The 22,638-nt window shown below is 39.0% G+C and overlaps 1 protein-coding gene across 16 annotated transcripts in view; it reads right to left on the bottom strand.

The window, feature by feature from the left end:
• LOC122879921 (LIM and calponin homology domains-containing protein 1-like) overlaps positions 1-22,638 on the bottom strand; it is a 90,704-nt gene that overhangs the window by 33,104 nt on the left and 34,962 nt on the right. For 12 of the 16 annotated variants that reach the window (XM_044204517.1, XM_044204521.1, XM_044204522.1 and 9 more), the window contains exons 3-8: positions 20,429-20,499; positions 17,064-17,133; positions 10,851-10,957; positions 7,391-7,421; positions 3,558-3,668; positions 1,881-2,079 (exon numbers count right to left, since the gene is read on the bottom strand). In XM_044204517.1, coding sequence (XP_044060452.1) covers positions 1,881-2,079; positions 3,558-3,668; positions 7,391-7,421; positions 10,851-10,957; positions 17,064-17,133; positions 20,429-20,499 — 589 coding nt within the window. Of the gene's footprint in view, positions 1-1,880; positions 2,080-3,557; positions 3,669-6,332; positions 6,533-7,390; positions 7,422-10,850; positions 10,958-11,115; positions 11,458-17,063; positions 17,134-20,428; positions 20,500-21,333; positions 21,392-22,638 lie in introns of those variants that run through there. The other 4 variants (XM_044204531.1, XM_044204529.1, XM_044204524.1 and 1 more) reach the window with 4 other exon arrangements.

Below are 22,638 nucleotides of genomic sequence, written 5' to 3'. Positions count from 1 at the left end.
AAACCGAAAGCTGGAGGTTTAGTCGTCGCTGACAGAGCAGTCAAGTGTCAGATCAAAAACCACTAAAAGCCCTCATTCATACAACCACACCTCTTTCTCTTCTTTGTCTCACTACAGGAGGATGTTTCATCTCTTCCTTTGTCTCTAGTGCTGTCACTCATCTCATTTCACACTCCAAGAGAGTTATCAAACAACTGTAGCCCAGGGCAACAAGCTCAAACACTCAGCACAGAGACACTTTTGTGCTGATGTCAGTGGCAGAGCTGGAAATCCTCACTGAAAGGTGTCACAAACACTGAGACTGCAAGGTTGGACAAGCACAATGGCTGAGGCACCCATTCATTCACATACATACTGTGTATAAATAGAAAAACCCACACGGATTAAGAAATAGATACAATTACTGTAGAATAAAACAGAATTGCTGCAATATGCAATTGTTTAGGGGAAATAAAGAAACTGAGAAGAAAATCAGGAGAAAAATATGGACTGGAGGAGGAGAATTGATGTATTTTTCATACTGTTTGTCTAAAAAAACAGAAACGTTATGAAATAAACATTCTAAATTAGAAATATTGACTTTTCAATGTGTTGGTGTTTTTTAGTCAGTTGAATTAAAGGAAAAAAATAGAAGGTATGGTGGGCATCTTGGCTCCACAAAGTCAAAAAACATTTTAATATCAGTATATCTAATAACAACTACTAACATTTACATTACAAATTTATTTCATTTTTAACATTTACCTGATGTTCTTAAACAGAGCTACGACTGAACAGGCCTCCAAAGCCTCCAGAATTTATTCCTCTGAAGGGGCTGAGAGGAATCTGATGTGTAAACAGCAAATTACTACATTGGAGTGCATTTTTTTTTCTAGATCAAATCAAACCCTTATGCCTGTAGTATTCTGGCCACTTGAGGACAAATAAATGTCTTGTGTTTTACATCACCGGACACAACTGTCATTGGATGTCATGTTGGTGGAGCCTGTGTTAACATTACATAACTGGTATGTGTTTGAAACAAAAACAGATGTGACAGCATTTATTATTGTAGCTAGGGTCATGCATTCTTTTTTTTTTTTTTTTTTTTTTTTAACATTGCAGATTGGTATCAGATATGAATGATCCGAGAACTGATACAGACACAAGGATGTAACATGGGCAGCTTTTCAGAAAGGACTTGGATTAATAAAATTATAACAGACTGAATTATTAATATTTTTAAAATTTTAAAGTGAACTGCCGACAATAAATTGTTTTTTACAGACAATAAATGTAGAACAGTTTGGAACATACACAGGCATTGCAGAACAACAGGCTTTACTAGAGTGGCACCAGAAGCACAAACTACCTCATTTACAGTATATGTATGTACACTGTGTCTATATGCTAAATTTGAATAAAAACAGCAGCACCTGAACTGGATTTCTTCCCTTTCACAAGACAAATAGCTGTAGCTTAAATGAAACAATGGCCATAGCTTGACTTCAAAACAGGCATCGCACTGAGATCATTCACTTTCAAATAGCCTTTGACTAGCACTGGGTGTTGTCCTGCGAAAACACAAGGAGGAGAACAAGAGGCTTTACTACAGTAGCGCTAGAAGGACAATGCATCTCATTTATCTATATACTATATCTATACACCACAATTGACCCAAACAAAACAGCGAGTATTTAATTACTTCCCTTCCACAAGACATATGTGGCTGTGTCTAAAATGACACAATGGCTATTGAACAGATTTAACCTGCAACTTTTAATTTAAAGGGCGGCCATTCTAACCACAAGACCACACTTTCACAATCAGTTCAAACTAGTATTGGTAGTGTTCTTTGTGAATATGAGTGTAAAGTGTGTAAGGATTAGACTATTTCCTACCATCGCTGCTGCCGCGGGCGACCAGGACGTCTGGCGACGGGGTCTGTCGTGAGCGTGAGCCGAAGGAGTCCAGACTGTCGAACGAGTCCTCGCGGCCGTGGTGTGGCGGGGAGAGAGAGTCGCTGCGCTCAGAGTCCCAGCAGTCGATGTAGCCACTGTCCCGGATGCTGCGTTTAGGGCTCTCTGCCTCCTCCGCCTCCTGAACATTTATAAACACATGCCCCGGCTATATCAAATACACATATTAGCGTAAAACATTATATACAAAAGGAAAGATACGTAACATTTTGTGTAAAGTACATTGAGTAAACTTGTTTTGTGTGTCCTTAAATTAATCTGACAATATGTCTGTGTCCTGTCCCCTACAAACATCTCACTGTAAGTCCTAGATCATCTTTCTCTAACCCTCTTTCTTTCCCACCCCTTTTCATCTCTGCCTTCTCTCACCTTTTCTTCTGCTCAAATCCCACTCTAGCACTCTCTCTTAACCTCAGTGACCCCTCCCTTTGTCTATCTACAGTTGAAACATTTATATTCAGCTAATGGAAGGTGGGGAAAGGCCTTTCCTGTCTACTAAAAGACTTCCTGTTCCTGACCCCAGGACCGTGTGTTACGCAACTCCCAAACCTCTGACAAACTATATTATGTTTTCAACTAGGCTGCACTGCCACAGAATTTCTGTGTTGGTGTGTTGGTCAGACAAGTGGATGGTTGTAAACATTTGCTGTAAAATCCAATGATCAAGCTTCAATCTCAGGTCAGTTTTTTTAAACTTAAGTTTTTATTTGACCACTGCCAGAATTTTATCTCAACTTTAACCAAATTGTTCTTGCTGCCTAAACCTAAAACCACCACCAGCGGTAAGTGAGGTGGTATATTTTTTCCTAATTTGGTCGAACTGACCCTTTAACTGATACATTTATCATGAGCTACTTACAATAAGGGAGCAGATAAAACTCCAGCTGGGCCACATATTCACCTGCTTTTTGCATTTCAAATCATCATCAAGGTCCAGCTTCCATTTCATAAGCATTAGAAGTGTAATGGAAAGTGCCACTTTAATTTTGAATATGTGCACCTGATGTACTTTCCTTGAGATTCAAATCTCATTTTATTATTAATCTCTTTTTTGTTTCATAGAAACGTGGCTTTGTTTTGGTCAGCAGCAACATGTGAACATCTGGGAAAGTTATTCTGCTGAGCTGGCAATGATTTCTTAGTTTTATAGAACAGCAAAGGGACGTCAGATTGTGGAAAAAAAAAAATCGCATGGGGGTGACATCATGGTTGTCATATAGAGCGTGTGTGTGTGTGTGTGTGTGTGTGTGTCTCTTGGGGGCTTGCTAATGCTAACTTTTCTCTGTCCCTTTGGGTCAGTAAAGGGGTGGAATCAGGTCAAGATGACTGACACAAGACCCGAGGTCATCCCTGGACCTCAGGTGGGGGGTGTATGCTGCCTGAGATGATTTCTGAGAAGTCTGTGTACATGTCAAGTCATCTCATCAGGACATTTGGTTACTGCAGGGATCAAATCTGTGATTTTCTGCTTATAGGAAAAGGGCAGCCTCTCTCTACCCCTTATATTTTACTCTACCACCTGACTGTATTACCCTTTACTAGATTAAGATTTTCTTTACATTTTTAGCCCTGGACATTATTAAACATGACTCAGCAAACCTTTCGCATCTGTGACAGCAGGCCCTCAAACTCTTTCAGGTCCAGCGTGGGCCCGCTGTAGGAGGTACAGCCGTTGGCAGCACGACCCAACCAGTATATGGTGATTAGAACCTAAAAGGAAAGAAAGAATACAGTTAGACATTATGATAAAATGAGATGACCCTTTGTATGTAAAGAAAACTTCAGTCAAATCAAAGGATGGAACATTATTGTAGACAGGTTGCTGCTAAATCTTTGAACATTTTAAAAACAAAGTACAAAAGCCAATCTCAGTGCCAAGTGAAAACAATGACATATGTAATTAGTTTCATTTTTCCCCAATCAGAGTAAGGTTTCATTTGCTAGTCACTACATTCACTCTTATTACACCTTCTAAACAGGCAGGCAACTTGGGTGTAAGTAGTAAAGCAACCCATGTTTGTTTATTTACGTGTGTGTGTGTGTGTGTGTGTGTGTGTGTGTGTGTGTGTGTGTGTGTGTGTGTGTGTGTGTGTGTGTGTGTGTATTGTTCAGATTCATTAAGCAAATCCCAATTAATAAAAGATAACACATGCCATACTACTTAAGTCATCATCCAATTAAGGCTTCAGAAGTAGTTTAATTCATGAAACACAAACACAGAGAGAGAAAGAACTATTGAGGCTTGTTTAAAACAATAGCAACACAGTCATCCAGTGATCCTGACTGCAAACTTAAATTAAGGTTTCTCACTGCAGTCCAAAGTATTCATAATATCATAATGATACCTTGGATCCAGACCTACTGTACATTAGACTGTCAAGACAAATCATGTCATTCACTGGCACACTGAGCCAATTAGTGTCCAAACCAATCATTGCCACAAAATGAGAACAATTGCATAACATTAGGGTATTGTAATTGACTAGTAATTTCACTAGTCTTCTAAATAGATACTGTAAAAGGGCTACAAATAATATTTTGTCAGATCATGGTTGTATTGAAGGTAAAAGTGCATGAAGCAAACACTCTCCACTCCTGTTCCTTTCACTTTTCCCCCTATAAAGCAATACAAGCTAGTTTTCTGGCCATTACAATCTAGCCTCTTCCAAAGAAGTTACATGTTAGCTAATGCGTCCTGCACAAACACGACAAGACAGCCATTGTTCTGACGCTGAAACCAGGCACTTCTGCTAAAACACAGCATCCCCTCAGGGGTCACAGTGATTTATATTTGCCTGTTAGCTAGCTTAACTGTGAGTGCATAAATTACCAGGTCAATCTCACCTCCTTCTAACACAATGTGTAAAATCAGTAGCCAAAATAGGCCGTACGTCTGACCTTTGCTTGTAACCTAATGTCCTGAAATAATACTGAATATGACTGAGGAATTGAAGCTTACTTCATTCAGTGTAACTTGGAGTCAGCTAAATGCCTAAAATGCAGAATGTGCAGATTGGGTGTACCCACAGGGAGATCATACAGAGCTGTACCTTTAGCACTGTTGGCTAAGTTTTCCCAGCTATATTTACTGTGTCCATGTCAACCAGCACTCCACAGGGACTGCTTTGATAAGAAAGCTCAGCATGGCTTAATGTGTTTATTTCAGTCATACTGTCAGTGTAAACACCATCTGCCTTTCAAACACACTTGAAGAGTAAAGGAACTGGCGTGCTGATCAGAAGAAGCACAAATCTTTTCTGTGTGATACTGTGCTAATTCCTGAAGGGAAATTCATCGTTTATCCCATAGTGGAGGATCAGCCTTAGTAAGCTGCAACTATACAGCAGGGAGGGATTTAATGTTTTGATCAAGGAAACTTCAAAAGAGTGGACACCAGATCACCGGAGATCAAACCAGATATCTTTTCAAATGTAGATGAAAACTACTGGTTATACTTTTGTAGTCTTTGCATTCGTCTTCATGTAAATTACCTGCACATGATGTTTCATTTTACTAATGCACAGAATATATAAGTACTGTGCTAAAGCAATACTGCACCTGCTGTGGTTATGCTTCATTATCTGCACACTTTAGCACCCTGAGCAGCAGAGTGTATTGCTTCTGTGTCACCAGTATAATGATAACATCCATGCCAGCTCCCACTGGAAGTGGGTCAGCACCAAATGTGTTTCAATTGCTTACTAGTAAGCTTTAAACGCATCCATATTGATCCCAACAGCACAAACACAATGGGAAAACATGCCACAGCTGTGCCTACATGACTTAGACATGCAACACTAAACCTACAACAAATAACCGTACAAAAACCGAAACTTGGACACAAGCACTGAGTAGTTCAAAGAAAACATGTCGGTGGAGTTTTGACTGACAGAAATATAAACAATGGGCCTAAAGTGTTGCACAGCGTCACACTTGCTTTGCCTTTTCAGTTTCAGCAGCTGTCTGATCTGGCAGATGTGGAAAGACCTGTCAAAGAGGTTCCACCTGAGAACGACAACCATCTCTTTGTTCCATATATTTGTCATTAGCACACACACTTTAGTGATGCATACACAAGGGCATGAATAACCCCAAAAATGCATCTACGATACAAACACATACACAAAAGCCCATGCATGCAAACATTTAAGCACGTTGCAATCTGCAGATCTGTAGTGGTACATATAGACACAGATTCCTTATTCTAGTCATCACAATACACACATGCACAATGAACTCTTCTTGTTGACACCTGCTAAACAATCATCTCATGACTCCATGCAACACCCTCTTTTTACTTCAACATCCAATCTGTTAGCTAAACAACACCTTCATCACCAAATCAGCAAATTCTTCTCGGTGCAGTTCCTTCACCTCTCAATATGTGATGTGCTGCAGAGTCAGCTGCTATCAAATCCTAGTCCTCAGCCTGAGTCTGCAGGGCAGATCCATAGTGTAGTAGCATGTCCTGATTAAAGCGTTGGCTGCAGGGACTTTGTGGGCCGTTTGCTATTGCTACAAATGCTGGCTAGTGTGGTTGAGAGTCCCTGTGTGTAGTCAGCTAAATGAGCTAGCAGCCCAGGCCAGCTCTGCAGAGCGACACATTAACTTATACAGTGCACAGCAGCATCACAGAAAGAGAGATAGAGAGGGAGAGAGAGAGGGCTTTGACTGCAGAGTGGGCAGGGCTAGCATTATGTGTTCTATTTCTTAAAGCAGCATTCTTAGAAAAAGAGAAGAGGGTGTTGAAGTATATTTGAACAAAAATAGACAACACTAGGACTAGGAAAATTAATAAATAAACAGAACTAAAATAGGCAGAATAGGAAGAAAAACTAGATAGAAATGTTTAGAAATAAAAGAAAGACATTTTTTTTAAAATAAAACTATAAAGGGCAGAACAAGGGCACCTACAAACAGTACCATAGATGGTGTCTGTACTGTATGTGACTGACAATGCAAAAAGAGCTGGAGTAAGTAGAGTAAGAACAAACATAGAATGATAGAGAAGATGACAATAGGAAGATCAAATGGAGTGGACAATCAACTGAATATGTAGAGCTAAAAGATAGAATATATGGAAAAAAGGCAGGTAGAGTACATAAAATTGAAAGATTTGGTGAAGAAAATCACATAGGATAGATAAAAGTAGAACAGTAAGAAAAGGTAAAGCTAGAATAGCTTCAAACAGTAAAGCCAGTCTAGTAATAGTTAGAGTAGGCAGTATTCTAGTAGAATAATACAGTACATAGAGATGACTGTAGAGGGAACAGAACTGGTAGAGCTGGAACAGACATGATAAGAGCAGCTGAAAGAAAAGAGTAACAACCACAGCACAAACAGAAACACTGGACCACAATAACAGTTTCCATCCAAACATACATTTAGCACACAAACAAATTATCCCACCGTAATCCAGAAGTATCACTTACATTCTTGAGCTTTCGGCTGCAGTCACTTCCCCTGAGAGAATGAGAAAGAGAGAAAGACAGTGAGACATTGTCTTCTGGTATTATTTAATGAAATATCTTAAAAATAACAGCAGACATTTTAAACCAGCCAACTCCTACATAACCATGCAGCAAAAACAAAACTTACTGAATATATAGAGGAATCTGCAGTGGCTGTAGCCCACACAGGGAGAACTAATAGACTCTACACTGCATCTTTGGATCCAGTTTGTTGTTTGGTGATGTATCTATTTAATATTTCCAAGCAGTTATGTTCAATGGCTGCAGTTTGACAGCTATCTAAAATATAAACTACATCATGGAAAATTTGTGTTAGTTCCTCTGGACCAAAGAGCAAGGGTGCCTTTCTAGATCTGCCATTTTGCGCCAGCATTCATCATTTACAAAGGCTTTCTTCAACAGAAAGTCAGAAGTCAGAAGAGACAGATGTCACAATGGTGGCCAGATGGTTTGACTGCCAAGTGATCTGGGAGGTGCAGTGCAGAAACACCACAGCGGTGGTCACTTAGCGCCACAGATGTTGCCAAAATGAAAAGATGTGGATCTTGCGGATCACCACTTGAAGCTATAAATGGGAAGGGGAATGAAGCAATTGTAAAACTGACCCCAGTACACACTTATATTGTGGAAATACTAATTCTAGGCTAAGAGAGGGAGACATAGCAGCACCAGAGAAACAGACACACAGACAAAGAGATACAACAACATACAAGAACTGGATTTCTCTATTAGTCTTAACTCAACAAAATCATCATCTCTCTTTCCTTAAATTGTAACTGTTAACCACAAAAGATCTGTTCAGCCTAAGGAAAGGTCAAAAATCACACAACAGACACACACTTTTCAAAATAAATGATGTAATATGTAACTCTATAACTCTGGAAAACAGTTATACACAAAGAAACTCACAAAATAAAGTTTAATACATACTGTGTTTAAAAAATGCTAATAACTAAGTAAAATTCCCCAAAACAAACGAAAACTTGAAAGTCTTAAAAAGTGTTCTTAAGACAGAGTTGAAGGCAAGAAGGACCTGCCAAAGTCTTCCTGTCAGAGTCTACGCACCCTTATGGAGAAGCCTGGTCACCCTCAGGTTTCAGCCTGGATTGTGACCAAAAAAGCTCTAAATCTGTTTTCAGGCTCATTGGGTTTAATGCTCTGCAATATAACCAAGTGCTAGGCTGGCTGCAGCGTTTTGCAGGATTGGTCAGCAGGAAAACATGATGCTTTGAATACGTTTCCCTCATTACGTCTTATTATGAATCATATCTCATTATCAAGATCAGCGTGGATCAGCGTTGTTGAGATTTGGGAGCTGTGCACGTCAGGTCCTCTGTGACCTTTCGTTACCCATAACACCCTTCTTCCAGCTTAACATGTCCTTACTATGTACACGTCTGCACTGTAGCTATATCTACTGGGGATCCAAGTAAACACACAAACAAATCTCAGTTAACAGATCATCTTGAATGGATACAAAATATCTTATAAGATGATGTACTGCATCACTTTGTACAGAATATATATTGCCCAATATGGAAAACAGAACAGAACTTAGAGGTTAAGGATTCTTTAATGAGTTACATGATAGAATAATCTTGTCGGACAAAAGCCACAAACTTTGCACAATGTAAGGGTCTCATTTATAGAATACGGAAAATAATGACCATTTTGTTCAAGTTTTATTTCTTAATTCATAGTATACATTATGTGACTGTTTATAACTAGTTTCCAAAGCCTGAGGGGTTTCCATGATAGTAGTGACCTGAGTTCCCTCTCTAACCTCCTCTCCAGCAGCACCTTTCTAAACCCTTCTGTGAATGAAAGCTTGTTGATGCACAGCCAGCATGAGGACAGCACATGCAACACACCGACACACATTCACACAAACAATATATATATATAAACTACATGCAATTGGCTTTGTTACCAAGCAACAAAGTAGGAGTCATTGTTCAGTGAGTGATGTAAACCCGTGTGTTGTATTTGGACAGAGACCAGTTGTGTCTCACAGATATACTATTGTTGCTTCACTGACACAGGCTTTACAAACTTCAATTGACTCTCAGTTAGTTATATATGTTAGCAGTCAACTGGGCGATTGTCTGGTGCAGAGAATGACAGACAGGGTGACTGACAGAGAGTGACACTTAAAGAATCACACAACCAGTGATACAGACAAGCTATCTATTAACACACAATTGAAGTGTTCATCATCAACACTTGGTCCATCCACTCAATAAAATACAAGCCTTCCTTCATTATCAAAATTTCTAAAATATGCACAAAAGCTCCAGAACAGCTACTAAATGGACCTTGAGGTGAGATTATTTTTTCAACTGTTGTTTCCAAGGTCAAGACCTCATCATTTTCTTGTTTTTACTCTACTGAAAAGGATTCTACCATCTACTAGTAACAGAAACTCTAAAAGCTTTACATCATTTTGCTTTTTAAGAACAGCACCCTCTTTCTGTCTTGTGCAGTAAAGCACAAACATTTAACTAGATAAAAGTCTACTTTAGATCGTCTACAAAACAAGTGAAGAGAGACCTGGACAAGAAGGCAACATAAAACACTGTTATGACTACGAAGACAATACGGAAAAGAAAAAAGCCAATAACACTGTCACAAAAAATACATAAGGATCATCCATTTCTCAAGTAACCATCTAAATATAAAAGAAAGAAAAATATTGCCATGAAGTGTTAAACTCTATGAACTTTTCAGATGACTTGAATTTACCAACAGTAATCAACTCAGACAGACAGTTGAATAGCTTTCTGTATAGTGTTGTCAGCAGAGAGGTTAGTGTATTGAAAGCTTTTTTTTACCCAGCTTCATCCGAACATGGGGAACTGACAAGACAGCACAGGCTTTATTGGTTTATTGTTTTTCGGGGCATATACTGTATGTAAGAAGGGTAAGATATATTTGGTTTTGATTTGGGATTTGATAACTTTATATTTACCACAATCCAATCCAAATCCTTGCTTTTAATTTGTCTAACATACACTTGCTGACATGTTTGCGGTGTGTACTGCTGTGTGTGACTTATTACTGTGACGTATTATTTATATCTAGTTTGTTTAGTGTTCTGTCACTGTGTGTATGTTTTAATTGTGACCTGCCAAGATGAAAATTAGCTTAAATCAAATTGTAATATTTATGTTTCACATTGTACATGGTCCCTTACAAATACAACAGACGTAATCAGCTGCAAAGGCACCTGCTGGCTTTGTAGTAATGTTCATACATCTCAAAATAATATAGTTACCATGCTACATGCTAAACCCTTTTGACAAAAACAATGACTTTCCTAGTAAGAGCTAAGGGCTTAGGAACAAAATAGAAAGAAATACACACACATACACAAACACACACACGTTGAGCAGCAAGGTAACACTGAAGCTTTGAGCCTTACTTGGCAGTAGGGCGAGTCGACGTGTCCTGCAGGTCTCCAGGGTCAAACAGCTGGGAGCCTTTCAGTCCCAACTCCTCACAGCCGCGCAGAAACACACTGAGGTTGTCCTGCACAGAACACACACACACACACACACACACACACACACACAGTTTCATCAGGGTAAATACGCTGTTGGCAGAGACAGAAGGCAAAGCGAGGTCAGGTCCATTAACTGCACAAGGTCTTAACTCAAAACACCACACACATACACGCACGCACGCACCATGAAAATCAGGATACCTGCTTGACAGAAACGTGACACCACCAGGTTTTGTGGCTGGCTTTCGTACGTCTCCTCTCTCGGATTACTCCAACTTTCACTCTTCACCTTTTGTCTCCTTCAAGTGTCTCCTGCTTCCTTTTTATCTCTGCTCCTTCACCTGCTTTTCCTTGATCATTCCTTGTCTCTCTTCTTCTCCACCTTTCACTCTCTCCCCATCTTCTCAGTCTTCCTCCCTCTCTCCCTTTGCTCTCAGACAAACTCTTTGTTGGACGCAACCTGAGCTGAGCACTCCTCTCCTGTTCCCAGGTTCTCTCTCTCTCTCTCTCTCTCTCTCTCTCTTTGTTTCTGTCTCTCTATACTTCAGAGGGCCAAAGCCCTTCCCTCTCTCTCTGGGTGTCACCATTTCCTCTCCACTCTGATTGTCCCAAGCACTCTCTATCTCTCTCACACACCCCAAAACACAAATACAATGAGCTTATATTCACATGAAATATGCACACATTTAGATAAAATGCAGTTTGGAACATCAGAAGTACATCCTTTCAAATGCTCAGACACACAAAACTAAGAGACCTATTTATATGTACACACTAACTGGTGTAAGAACACATGCATAGCTACAAACACAAACACACACACTTGGGAACACTTGTTCTCATGATCCTTTCCCATTCGTAACACCCCCTCCAAACCCGCCCTACAGCTTCCTGTGTTTTTGGGACAGCGCCATCTCTGCTCTCCCAGTGAGGCAACTCCACCCGCCCATACACACACAATCTCCTCTTTTGACAGTTTTATTCCACGGAGGACACACCTACAGAGGGATTAACTGGGTCTCTCTCTCTCTCACTCACACACACACACACACACACACACACACACACACAGCTGATGAAGGTCATATTTGACTTCAAAATAAAGGGCTTTCAGTCCTGTTGCAGCCAATTAATATCAGTGTGGGCTCTATTTAAGAACATTTTCTAGATATTAGAAATTATCACTTGAAACAATAAGGGACTCCCTTTGGGTGGGGACGGCCTATAACAGGGACTCCCAAACTTTTTGTGTCAAGAATCCAAGTAAACAGATAGAAATATGACCGAAATATCCCCATTGGATGGGATTCTGTAGTAAAGTTTAACAACTGGGTGGATCTTTTATTTGTTAGACATACAAAAAGTACATAAGCAAACCTCTCAGCAATCATATACATCAACAGTGAATAAATACTTATTCACTTTGCGCATGAACCACTCGATATTAACTTATTTCCAGATCACACATGTGCAAACACTTGGACACATGTTAGAAAACTTTTCTGACTGTAAACCCAGTGTGTTTAAATCCTAAAGAGCTGGAAGAATCTGGAAGGTTAACGTGGAAAACTGGACTTGCTCAATAACTGTGGCCATGAGCAAGTATACTTAATCTATGCTTGCTAAAATTGGAGTCGCTGCCTGACAGTAGAAGACTGCAGAAGTGATTGACAGCTCTCAGATGTGTGCTCAGTTAACCTTCTCTGCAAAAATACAGTAAAAGTTATTAGAAGAGCTGGTTTTGAGCATTTAATCCATTATTGTCTCTAATTGCATTCATGTTCAGGTTTATAAATAGCAAAGCAAAAAATATAATAAGATCCTTCAAACAAAAGCTGCAGTCAGAGCTAAACAGTAAGAGTGAACACAGAAATGCACATCTTTAATAATAGACAGTGCATCTTCTAAAGCACAGAAGTTCTTCTATAAAACCAATATGCATACATGTGATTAATAATCTTGATAATATTTAGCAAAGAACAAAACACAATATGTATAATCACGTTTGCTATAATTATGAACACCTCAGGCCTACCTACATGTTGTGTAATCTTCAACTACACTGTAAAGAGATACAGTAAAGAGACGGGCCCTAAGGAGCTGTATGATATAGAACCACCAACGAGTATATATCAAAAAGTGAGTGCTTGAAAAGTTGCAGCCAGGGGCTAGAAGGGGATCTGGTGGTGTTGACAACAACAGTTTCAGCTATCGCAGTGCAACTTCAACTAACAATTTCATCCCATATTTTTGTCGGTTTTACATTAACTGGTATTTCACACAGTCTGGAATCACAAACCATAAAGCCATAAGCCAACAGATGATTAAACAGGCTCATTTAGTAGCAATGTAATGTAGTAGTGTAGTGTAATGGCAAACAGGATAATTTAATGGGTGCATGGAGTGTGTGTGTGCGTGTGTCTTAAGAAGTGAGCATAACTTTGTGGTGATTTGCAGGTCACTGCCACAGGAAACTGGGTGGCTACCGCAAAGAAATGACTGACAGCTGAATGTGTTTGTAGAAAGATTGGGAGGTAGAAGGTTGACTCTGACACAAAGCCCCTGTCCACTCTGCTCCAAAAAAATGAAGTCAAAATAAATTTGAGCAATCCCCAGTGTGGAAATACCAACATTGGTAAAATGTTAGTAAAAATAAGTGGTAAAATTAAGTAATAAATACAGCAAAAGGAGCAAAGAAGAAGAACAATCAAAATAACATTCAATACCGTACAACCACAATTAGTCCACCAAGGTTTCTCAGGGAAGAGTATCAGTGATCAGTGTTCACGCCCTGATTTTGGTCCTTGACAGAATCCAGAGGAAAGCTGCCCAGGATGAGGAAACAAGCCACTTGGATGTCTGTAAGATATGTTCTTGATTATTTTTCTCCCTGGAAGGATAACACCCGAAAATAAGACTAGAGCAACGTGAAACCCTGCTGCAATGTGCCTAAAATGTTCCACTCTCGAATATAAACTCACACTACAATTTATCATAGTCGTTTTAATGTATTCAGAAGACATCTATGTGCTGCATGTGTTGTTGTGAAATTCAGCTTTTATAGATTCACCAATACACATTGATATTACAAAGCAGATGACAAATAATGTAATGGTAATATCAATTTCTAAGCATACTCACTAGCGGTAGACCAGCATGTCACTATTAGCTGACATGTAAATTCTTTAAACTGCAAAATGTCCAACACGGTACATGTCGACCTAGCCACAATTCTTAAAAAAATAATAAAATTTAAGAGACCCTTATCAAAAACGTTTAAGTAATTTGTTTCATTTAAAAAATGCACTCTCAGCAGATGTCTTGTTTCGCAACTTTTTTTTGAACTCCAAAATACTGATACTAATATTAGCATCAAAAATTCAGTATCGGGATGGGCTATAGTACACACATGTTGTTTCATTTCTTTTTGTTCTTTTATCATGCTGTCATTTTCTAGTAAAATTCTCTTTATATCGGAGATGTATGCTTTTCTGGCACTAAGAAAAAATGTCTTTAGCATGACTGACGTGACATTTTTAGTTTATTTCATGGAAAGTAACACAAATGCCTGTTGCCCTAAACTTGATTTCTGCAAAAAAACAACACATTTTTAAACATGAATTACTACCATTCAAGTTGCAGGGCGATCTCAACTGCGTGTTTACATACCGTAAAACATGAGCATACCAGTCAGCTCAGAGACAGGAACACAACAACCAACCTGTTCAGACGAACACTGAGCCATACAGGCCGAGCTGCCAAAGCACTGAGGTAGCTGCTCTAATTACAAAACAGCCAAACCTCCTCAGAGACTCATTTTCCCATTAGACCCCAAACAGGAAGGGGGAGTAGCCTGCGTTTTATTACGATGGGCCAGATAACAGCAGACCCCTTGTTTATGTGTTTCTCACCTCTTTAATCACAGCCAAGAGGAAAAAAATCCCTGCAACCCACAGGAAGCTAAGAGACAGAATTATGAAACTTCTAAAGTATAGAGGGTCATATTGTTTAGACTGGAATAAAACCAGCAGGTGGGATTTTTCTTTCCCCTTTTACATGTTGTCCTCAAACTACTCATGTAAACATGTTGTCTTCAGTGGATGATTCATCCGCCCCTTTGGGGCAATTAGTAATGGTCATGTAATGTAATTGCATTGCCACTCCTTGGGCCAATAAGGGCAGTTGTTTTTAAGTGTCATATGCATTGAGTGTTGTTTGAGATACCATTCAAACTACCACACAAACTAACTAAGTTAGCAATCACACAATCTTTGAAATATCACCCAGAACAACAAAAAACAAAATATGGCCCCAAAATGACCATCAAGTTGAATCAACGCCTCATTCATTCATTGTATAATAGATTGCATTTTATAATATACACAAGTGTTGGTGTTACTGTGTCCTCCAGCTGTTGACATTATTAAGTGCATTTGAAGGGAAGCTGCTAATTTTCTCATTTGATTTTGGCAGTTTTGATTTATCTTAAGAAAATTAAGATTTGACAACTAAACACTCCATTAAACAACTTGTGAATGTCAATACTTTTCACAGTATACTTTTGCTAGATAAAAAAGTGGCACTGTGCCCTGATGGATCTATGACAACAAAAAAGACATGACTGTCAACCAGTGCAGATGAATCGATTAGTTCAATAGGCCACAAATAGAGGAAAATTATTGAATATAGAAGAAGAATGCAGGATAGTACAACCAGATGAAGAAAGGAAGAAACAAACTCAAAAATCAAACAAAACCCAGAATGAAGGTGCAACAGAAACTAGAGTATTTATTTTGATACACAGATCACATACTTAAAGCTTTACCAAGATGGAGTGAGCAGAGAAGCTCTTGGTTTTAAAAGCTCTAACAGGATAATCAATTGTTATTCTAGCAGTGGCTGTGTAATTATCTGACACTTGTAAAAAGCCAGAGAAAGCTCACTGGTAGCCATTAGTGACACAGCAGTTAGGAATGCAAATGAGAGCAAGTTAGAAAGGAAAGAGATGGAAGTACATGTCGGTCCTGGTCCTGAAAGGTCACATCATCCAGATCAAGGTCTTAAGATGTCATGAAAGGGCTCCACTGTATTGCACTGTACTCTATTGAAATGTATCAGTAGTCAGGTCTACTGCATTTAACAGGCTTTCATTCAAAGCAGGAGGCAAACATAAGATTCTTAAATAAAACCAGCGGCAACAATGTACCTTATTCAGATCTGGAAGAACTTTCTTCCTGCTCAGTTGTGATCAAGGATTGTTATTTTTTTTAGGGAGTCTACAGATGATCTGTGTCACTGCGAATCTGTCTTACTGTACTGTAAATGAGCCATTGAGGGCTCAGTGTCACACACGGCTGCTGATGGACACTTTGGCTGTGAGGACTGAAACTGAGATCTTTCAGCTGCAGGTCTGTAGGTGTAATCAAACCCTGATAACACAGCCGTTACTGTATAATGTGAAGTCTGTCCAAGCCACTAAATCTGCATGTCACATGATTATTGTCAGTGTATGTCTGCAGTTGTTGCCTCAGGTGACATTGTAGTTCAGTAGTATTCAGAATTTGCTTCCTACACCAAAAAAAAAAAAAAAAAAAAAGAGAAAAGTTAACTGCAATTTGAAACTTACCAATTTTTTTTCTCATATCCTTGGCACTCATTCTTGGATACTTATTACTAATAAATTGCAAATGCATCACATGATGCTGCTCTGACTAAGACTGAAAAAAACCTAGCAAACTTCACAATCCAAAACATATATAATCTCTTTCTGCTTTGGAAAGCTGCACAGGTTTCAAAGCCGTGATCTCAAGTTACAAGGCTGCCATACAGTACAATCTCTATTATACCACTATGCCATGTCATGTATAAAGTTTTGCACTTTATTCACGGGAAATGACGACAGGTTACAGCAAGGTATTAACATTATACAGCACTGAATATGTCTAAAGCATCCCTGGAGAGGGAAACAGATGCTGGGAAAAAAACAGAAATGGGAGGACAAGATGCAGACATAATGCGACAAGGAGGGAATAGCAAAAGATAGCATGGATAAAAAGATCCAAGAGGATCTTAAGTTTTGGTGGAAATGCTGTAAACTTAGTTGTAAAGTATGAGTGAGGGTAGAGGACTCACCAGGCCAGCTATGGGTGTTGGAAGTCTGTTAATTTTCTTCACCAGGCCGGGTTTAATAGAGCTCAGCAACCTAACAGACAGGGAAGAGGACATCACAAGCTGAATTTTAACAATAAACAAAATGCAGAGTCATGCCTTTAAAACTTGTCTACATGGCAAGTTGAGCTGAATATTTCATACAATGCATCACAAAGTAATTTTAAACCCAGCTCAAGCAGAGTGGAATAACTGCAGGCAAAATAGACAAGTGTGTGAAAATGTGTGTGTGTGTGTGTGTGTGTGTGTGTGTGTGTGTGTGTCTTCAGAGAAAAGAGGGGGAACAAAAAGGGAGAAAGAAACATTTTTGAAGGTCCCACAGTGGCGCCGGGAAGGTTTATGACAAGACAGATCCTAAATCAGAGTTGAGAATCAGTGCTTTTCCTTCCACCCACTGGGAGCTGTTAACTAGTTCCAGTACACTTCATATTACAGTGAACTACACATGTGAAGAGGTATGTCCTTCTGCTGTCATCGCACACACAAAAGTGTTTTTTTTTTTTTTTTGAAAGTTACAGTTCATTCCTCAGACAGCTTTGTCAGTTATGAACAAGCAGTTTCAGAGTTCCCGCCTCTCCCTCTCTTCCTCTCTCTCTGTCTCCAGTTTCATCTTTTGTGTGTGTTTTCATCAGAGGAAGCACTGTAATGATTCTTCCCTGTAAAAGGCAAAATCCACCCTTGGATACTCTTACAGTATTAGATATCAGCGGTCCTGTGATATTGATGGCATTCCAGCAGGTATTTTGCAATGAAATGCTATAATTTACCTTTTTAGTGAACTCTCTATCCCTCAGCCTGCCTCATCTATTTCAACTTCAGTTAGAGATTTCCGGCTGTACTGTATGTTTCCCAGAATAACTTTCAACAACCCCAAGAGAAGGGTGTTCTCAGTGCTACACACAATATGTGTAGGAGGGGAGAGTGAGCAATGGATACAGTGAAGACAATATTCCCACTCTTGATAAATTGCCTGGAATGAGAATAGTGTTGCAGTCTGCTTTCTTTCCCCCCAACAAAATTAAAAGAAAATGTTAATCAAGTTGATTCGCCCTGTATGATTGTTGTGCATTGGTAAAGATGACTTTGTTTTGGGGGGAAAAAAAAGACCAACAATCCCATTGTAACTGTGATGGCAATAGTTAGAAAATAAAATCTGATTTTTTGCCAGTCATCTGCAGGAATACGTGGCCTATTTGTGTCCACTGAAGAATGTCACAGTTCAAACTTGTCACAACATTAAGAGGAAGTGGGAATGACAAGAGTGAGTGTGCTTTCTTGGATTTTAAAAACACAGACACAATCAAAACAAACAGTACAAGCAACATACATACATCATCTTATGATTATGTACATGGAAAAACACATTTCCTGACACCTTGTGTCTCAGGAAAAAGAGGTTGGAGGGTGTTTCACTTGTGGAATTAGTGAAATTCAAAACAAGCTTTAAACAGGAAGTCCAATCTGCTCTCTCCTCTGCTGCTTGGATACCATTTACTTGACTAAATGCTTGCGTGGTGTTAGGACAAGACGATGCAAATGGATGCAAGAGGATGATTAAAGCACATCAGTAAAGTGTGTCAATGAACTCTTTAAATATACTGTATAAATGTCCCTGAGTCATCTGTAGTCATATACTCATGTTAATCTGTCTATCTCTGGATGAGCGCATCAGCTAAGTGATGTCATGAATACAGTTTGTTACCATGGTGTATGTTACAGCTTTACATGGATGATTGCTTTGACTGAGAATATACTGTCCACAGGGAGTTTGTGTGGTGAAACCCATGTAAGCATGTTCGTGATTTTATACAATTATGTTTTCAGTTTTGTTTGTTTTTATCAAATTTGGTGGAAGGTTTGGTCGTGAGCCAAGGCACAAGTGATAAGATTCTTTCAAAGGAATTCATAAGGTTGCAAGATTTTGACAACTCCATTTTCTCATGCACTTAGTAGAATGACAATTTATTTGTGATTGTCTATAACTACAGTAAGTGCAGAATGGGCAGAGGTATGAGCTCTCTGAGGGTTTTTTTGTTTCTAATATGCTAATTATTGTTGGTGATAGGGCTGCAACTAATCATTACTTTCATTATTGATTAATCTTTTGATTATTTTTTCAATTATTAATACAAAAAGCTTTTAGCTGTAAAATGCCAGAAAACTGCAAAATATCCATCATAAGTTCCTAACCTTAAGACTTTTTTAAGACAATTTACACTGATATATAAACAGAAAAACAAATCTACACATTGAAGAAGCTGGAACCAGAAAATATTTAGCAATGTTTTGCTTGATAAATGTCTTAAATGATTTATCAGTTCTCAAAATTGTTGGTGAAATATTTGCTGATGATTGACTGATCGATTTAATGTTTAATCGTTTGACCACTATCTGGTGATTATAACTATGATGGCCCTGACTCTTCGTATCTAAATAAATTCACGTCCTCAAGACAAAGTCTGTTAATATTGTTTCCTAATTGTGTGAATTGCTCATTTAGAAAGCAATATTATGTCCTGATTTTCAGAGCCTGTACCTAAATGTTACATGATATTCCAGAAATTCCGAAACCAGTGGGGATACTGTTAAATTGGATGTGATGTCTGTATTCACAATAATGATGGTGTAAACACTGGCCTTGTGTAACTGAGCTTGGCAGAAAGGAATGTGGAAGAGAGAAAGTGCAAGTGTCTGTGAGTGTTTTCAGTCTCATTTTAGCACTTTGACTCATTATGGGTGGGCAGACGAGTTCAAGGACGCCAGTCTCTCTGATCACTCGACCACAGTGTTTTAACAAATCAGTACACTAATGAAACAAAAACCTGTTTGACCACTTCATATTAATTCTGAATCACATGTGGTTATTCTAAGTTGACATAATGGTGTTTTTCTTCCCCTTATAAAATGTCAGGACATCATAATTCTAAAACAAACAGATTCTGAGGAAGGCAGAGCATAAAACCTCTGTGTTCAAATGGACCATTGCTATAAATGTAATAAAATAAAGAAGAAACTTTGTGAGTGCTTACTTGACCTATTTGTGAACATTATGTTTCTGACCCTTGCATTCCTACTCTCAGGACTGGAGCTTTCTTTACTGTTACACCCATTTTAAGTCACTATGGAACACAATATCATCTCAGTGCCTCTAATAAAATAAATTAAAATAACCAATATTTCACAGTCACTCAGACAACAGTAAGGAAGCATCATTTACTTTAGGAAGAGAATAAGAGCAACAAAGATAAAAGCCTAATAGACAGCTAGTGGACAATTTAATTACTAAAGACAGGGGCAGTCATAAAAATGAAAATGTAGTCAGAACTTACTCGCATAGCAGTATCCCATTCTCCAAACCTCCTCTGAAATCCTTGTCACCAAAGCATCTTCCTGTCACAGCCTACAGAGAGAACAAAAGGAGTAAGTTAGCCAAATATAACAAAAAGATGGCTTCAGAGCAAAAAAAAAAAAAAAAACACGACCTAAAATAATGAAGTCAGTCTCTGAATCTGAATTCTATACACAGAAGCTCTACTTGGAAACCAAGAAACAAGCCCCACAACCTTTATAAACACTCCTTTCACATTTTTACTTCACAGTAAATCCTGGGAATGGTATGGAGAGGTACACAAAGAGCTGCCGGCCGTATATCAAGTCCCTCTCTGGTTAACAGTGCTAAACACTAACAAGCTTGACATAAGCCGCAATCATCCTGACCAAATGGCTCTGGCAGGCTAATATGTTGTGACAGGGGATTTATTGGGTAATAGTTGCTCAGACCCTCTGAGGAGGAGAAGCTGCCTGTTTGCATGTATTTGCATGACTACAGTACATTATCGTGTGTGTGTACTTTTCTTGCACAAATAATGCAACACAGACATGCTTATTTGTTGCAAGTGCACAAAACCCTGGGGCAGCAAACCTGTACATATTCCAAAAATGTGTAAGGGTCAGCTGCAGCAAAGTTTATGAAACAAATTTAATCCAAATTGCTGTTTTCTACTCCTAGAGTTCAACCTTCAGCTGAAGTTTTGATCTTTCACCTTTATTTATGCAAGTGAACAGGACCAGAATATCTGCTGTTGCAGGACTTTTAGGACCAGGCCTACTTAAATTCAATTTATTCTCACAAACACTTGCAGGGATTTGGCCATAAAAAAACGGGGGACCCCTTTGGACTGCTGGTTTGGAAGCCAAAACAATTATAAGATTACATTTCCTGAGACTCTCTTACATTTATTTGTACAGCTGTGGAAAAAAGTGTGGAGAATGGATGTAGAGTGTCTGGACCGGCTGTGTGTTTCTGTCAGCTTCTTGGCTTGTCAGGGAGCCTGGACCTGTTACAAAAGAAATGGACTGCGAGTAGGCTGACAGTAGGCCTCGTTTCTGCTGCTGGGGGGGGAGGTCGCAGTGAGGCGTCGTGTTTGGTGCTAGGGAGTTAGATAGACAGAGAGGCAAATAAAGATAGACAAACAGAGAAAAGAAAGTAGCACAGATATTCCCTGTATGCTGACATTTAGCTATTCACTGCCACTATTCCCTACTGCGGCAGCACGTGTGAACAGGGCATTGTGTGCCTGGTGTTGAAAGCACAAAAGTGATGAGTGAGGCCTAAAAGTCTGCCTCACAGTACAAACACATGATCCGCAAAAGCCATTTTCGATGGTTACAGTTTATGGACCTGCTCTGGAGGAAGACACAGTATTATTTGTTGTATTAAACATCAATGGGCAGAGCCAACTATGTGGCAAACTTCAATGGCAAAGAGGAGACTGCTAAAAGTAAAAATAAAACAGTTAATCATTTAGTTATTCATTTTTCCATTTATTCCTGACAGTGCATTTATGACCTCTGAAGGTCAGCAGGCTAGCTAACTACAATTTTAAAGGAATAGTTCGACATCTGTGCGAAGATAACAAAATCTGTATACCAGCACCTCTAAAGCGCACCAATTATATCTAATTTGTTTAATCTGTACAAAAAACGAATTGTAACAACATCAATTTGTGGGTTTACTGTCTTCGTGAGCTAAGCTAAGCTTCACACCATGCAGATATAATAGTATTAATTTTCTCATCTAACTCTAGGCAAGAAAGAAAATAAGTGTATTCCCCAAAATGTCAAACTATTCTTTTAACATCTATAGGTAGGTGTAACCTTAGAAAGTTAAACAGACTAGTTAAAACAGACAGCCTAATGTTGCTAGACTGCACTTTATCAGTTAACAGTGAGAGCAGTAGGATTCATGGTAATTATCTTCCCCCTCTCTTACCTCGTGCCCTTTCCACTGAGCTTCAGGCTAAAGTTACTTGGCCAGAAAAACTTATTTGGCTCTGCCCACTGAGGTTTAACTTAATCAATGAGATTAATTCTTTCTTTCTCCAGATCTTCCACCGAGAAATGTTTGTGAATCAAAAAGTTCAATCTTTTGTGTGCAACTGTACAACTAGAAGACAGCCGACTGTAGATCCCACTACTAGTCAATATTTTTGTCTTTCTTACACATGAAAATTACATTTCAAGATCTTACATTACACGA

This window comes from Siniperca chuatsi, linkage group LG8 (assembly GCF_020085105.1).
Source record: "Siniperca chuatsi isolate FFG_IHB_CAS linkage group LG8, ASM2008510v1, whole genome shotgun sequence".
Classification (NCBI taxonomy): domain Eukaryota; kingdom Metazoa; phylum Chordata; class Actinopteri; order Centrarchiformes; family Sinipercidae; genus Siniperca; species Siniperca chuatsi.
Note: the sequence above shows the minus strand (reverse complement) of the source record. Positions and strands in the feature narration are given on the sequence as shown.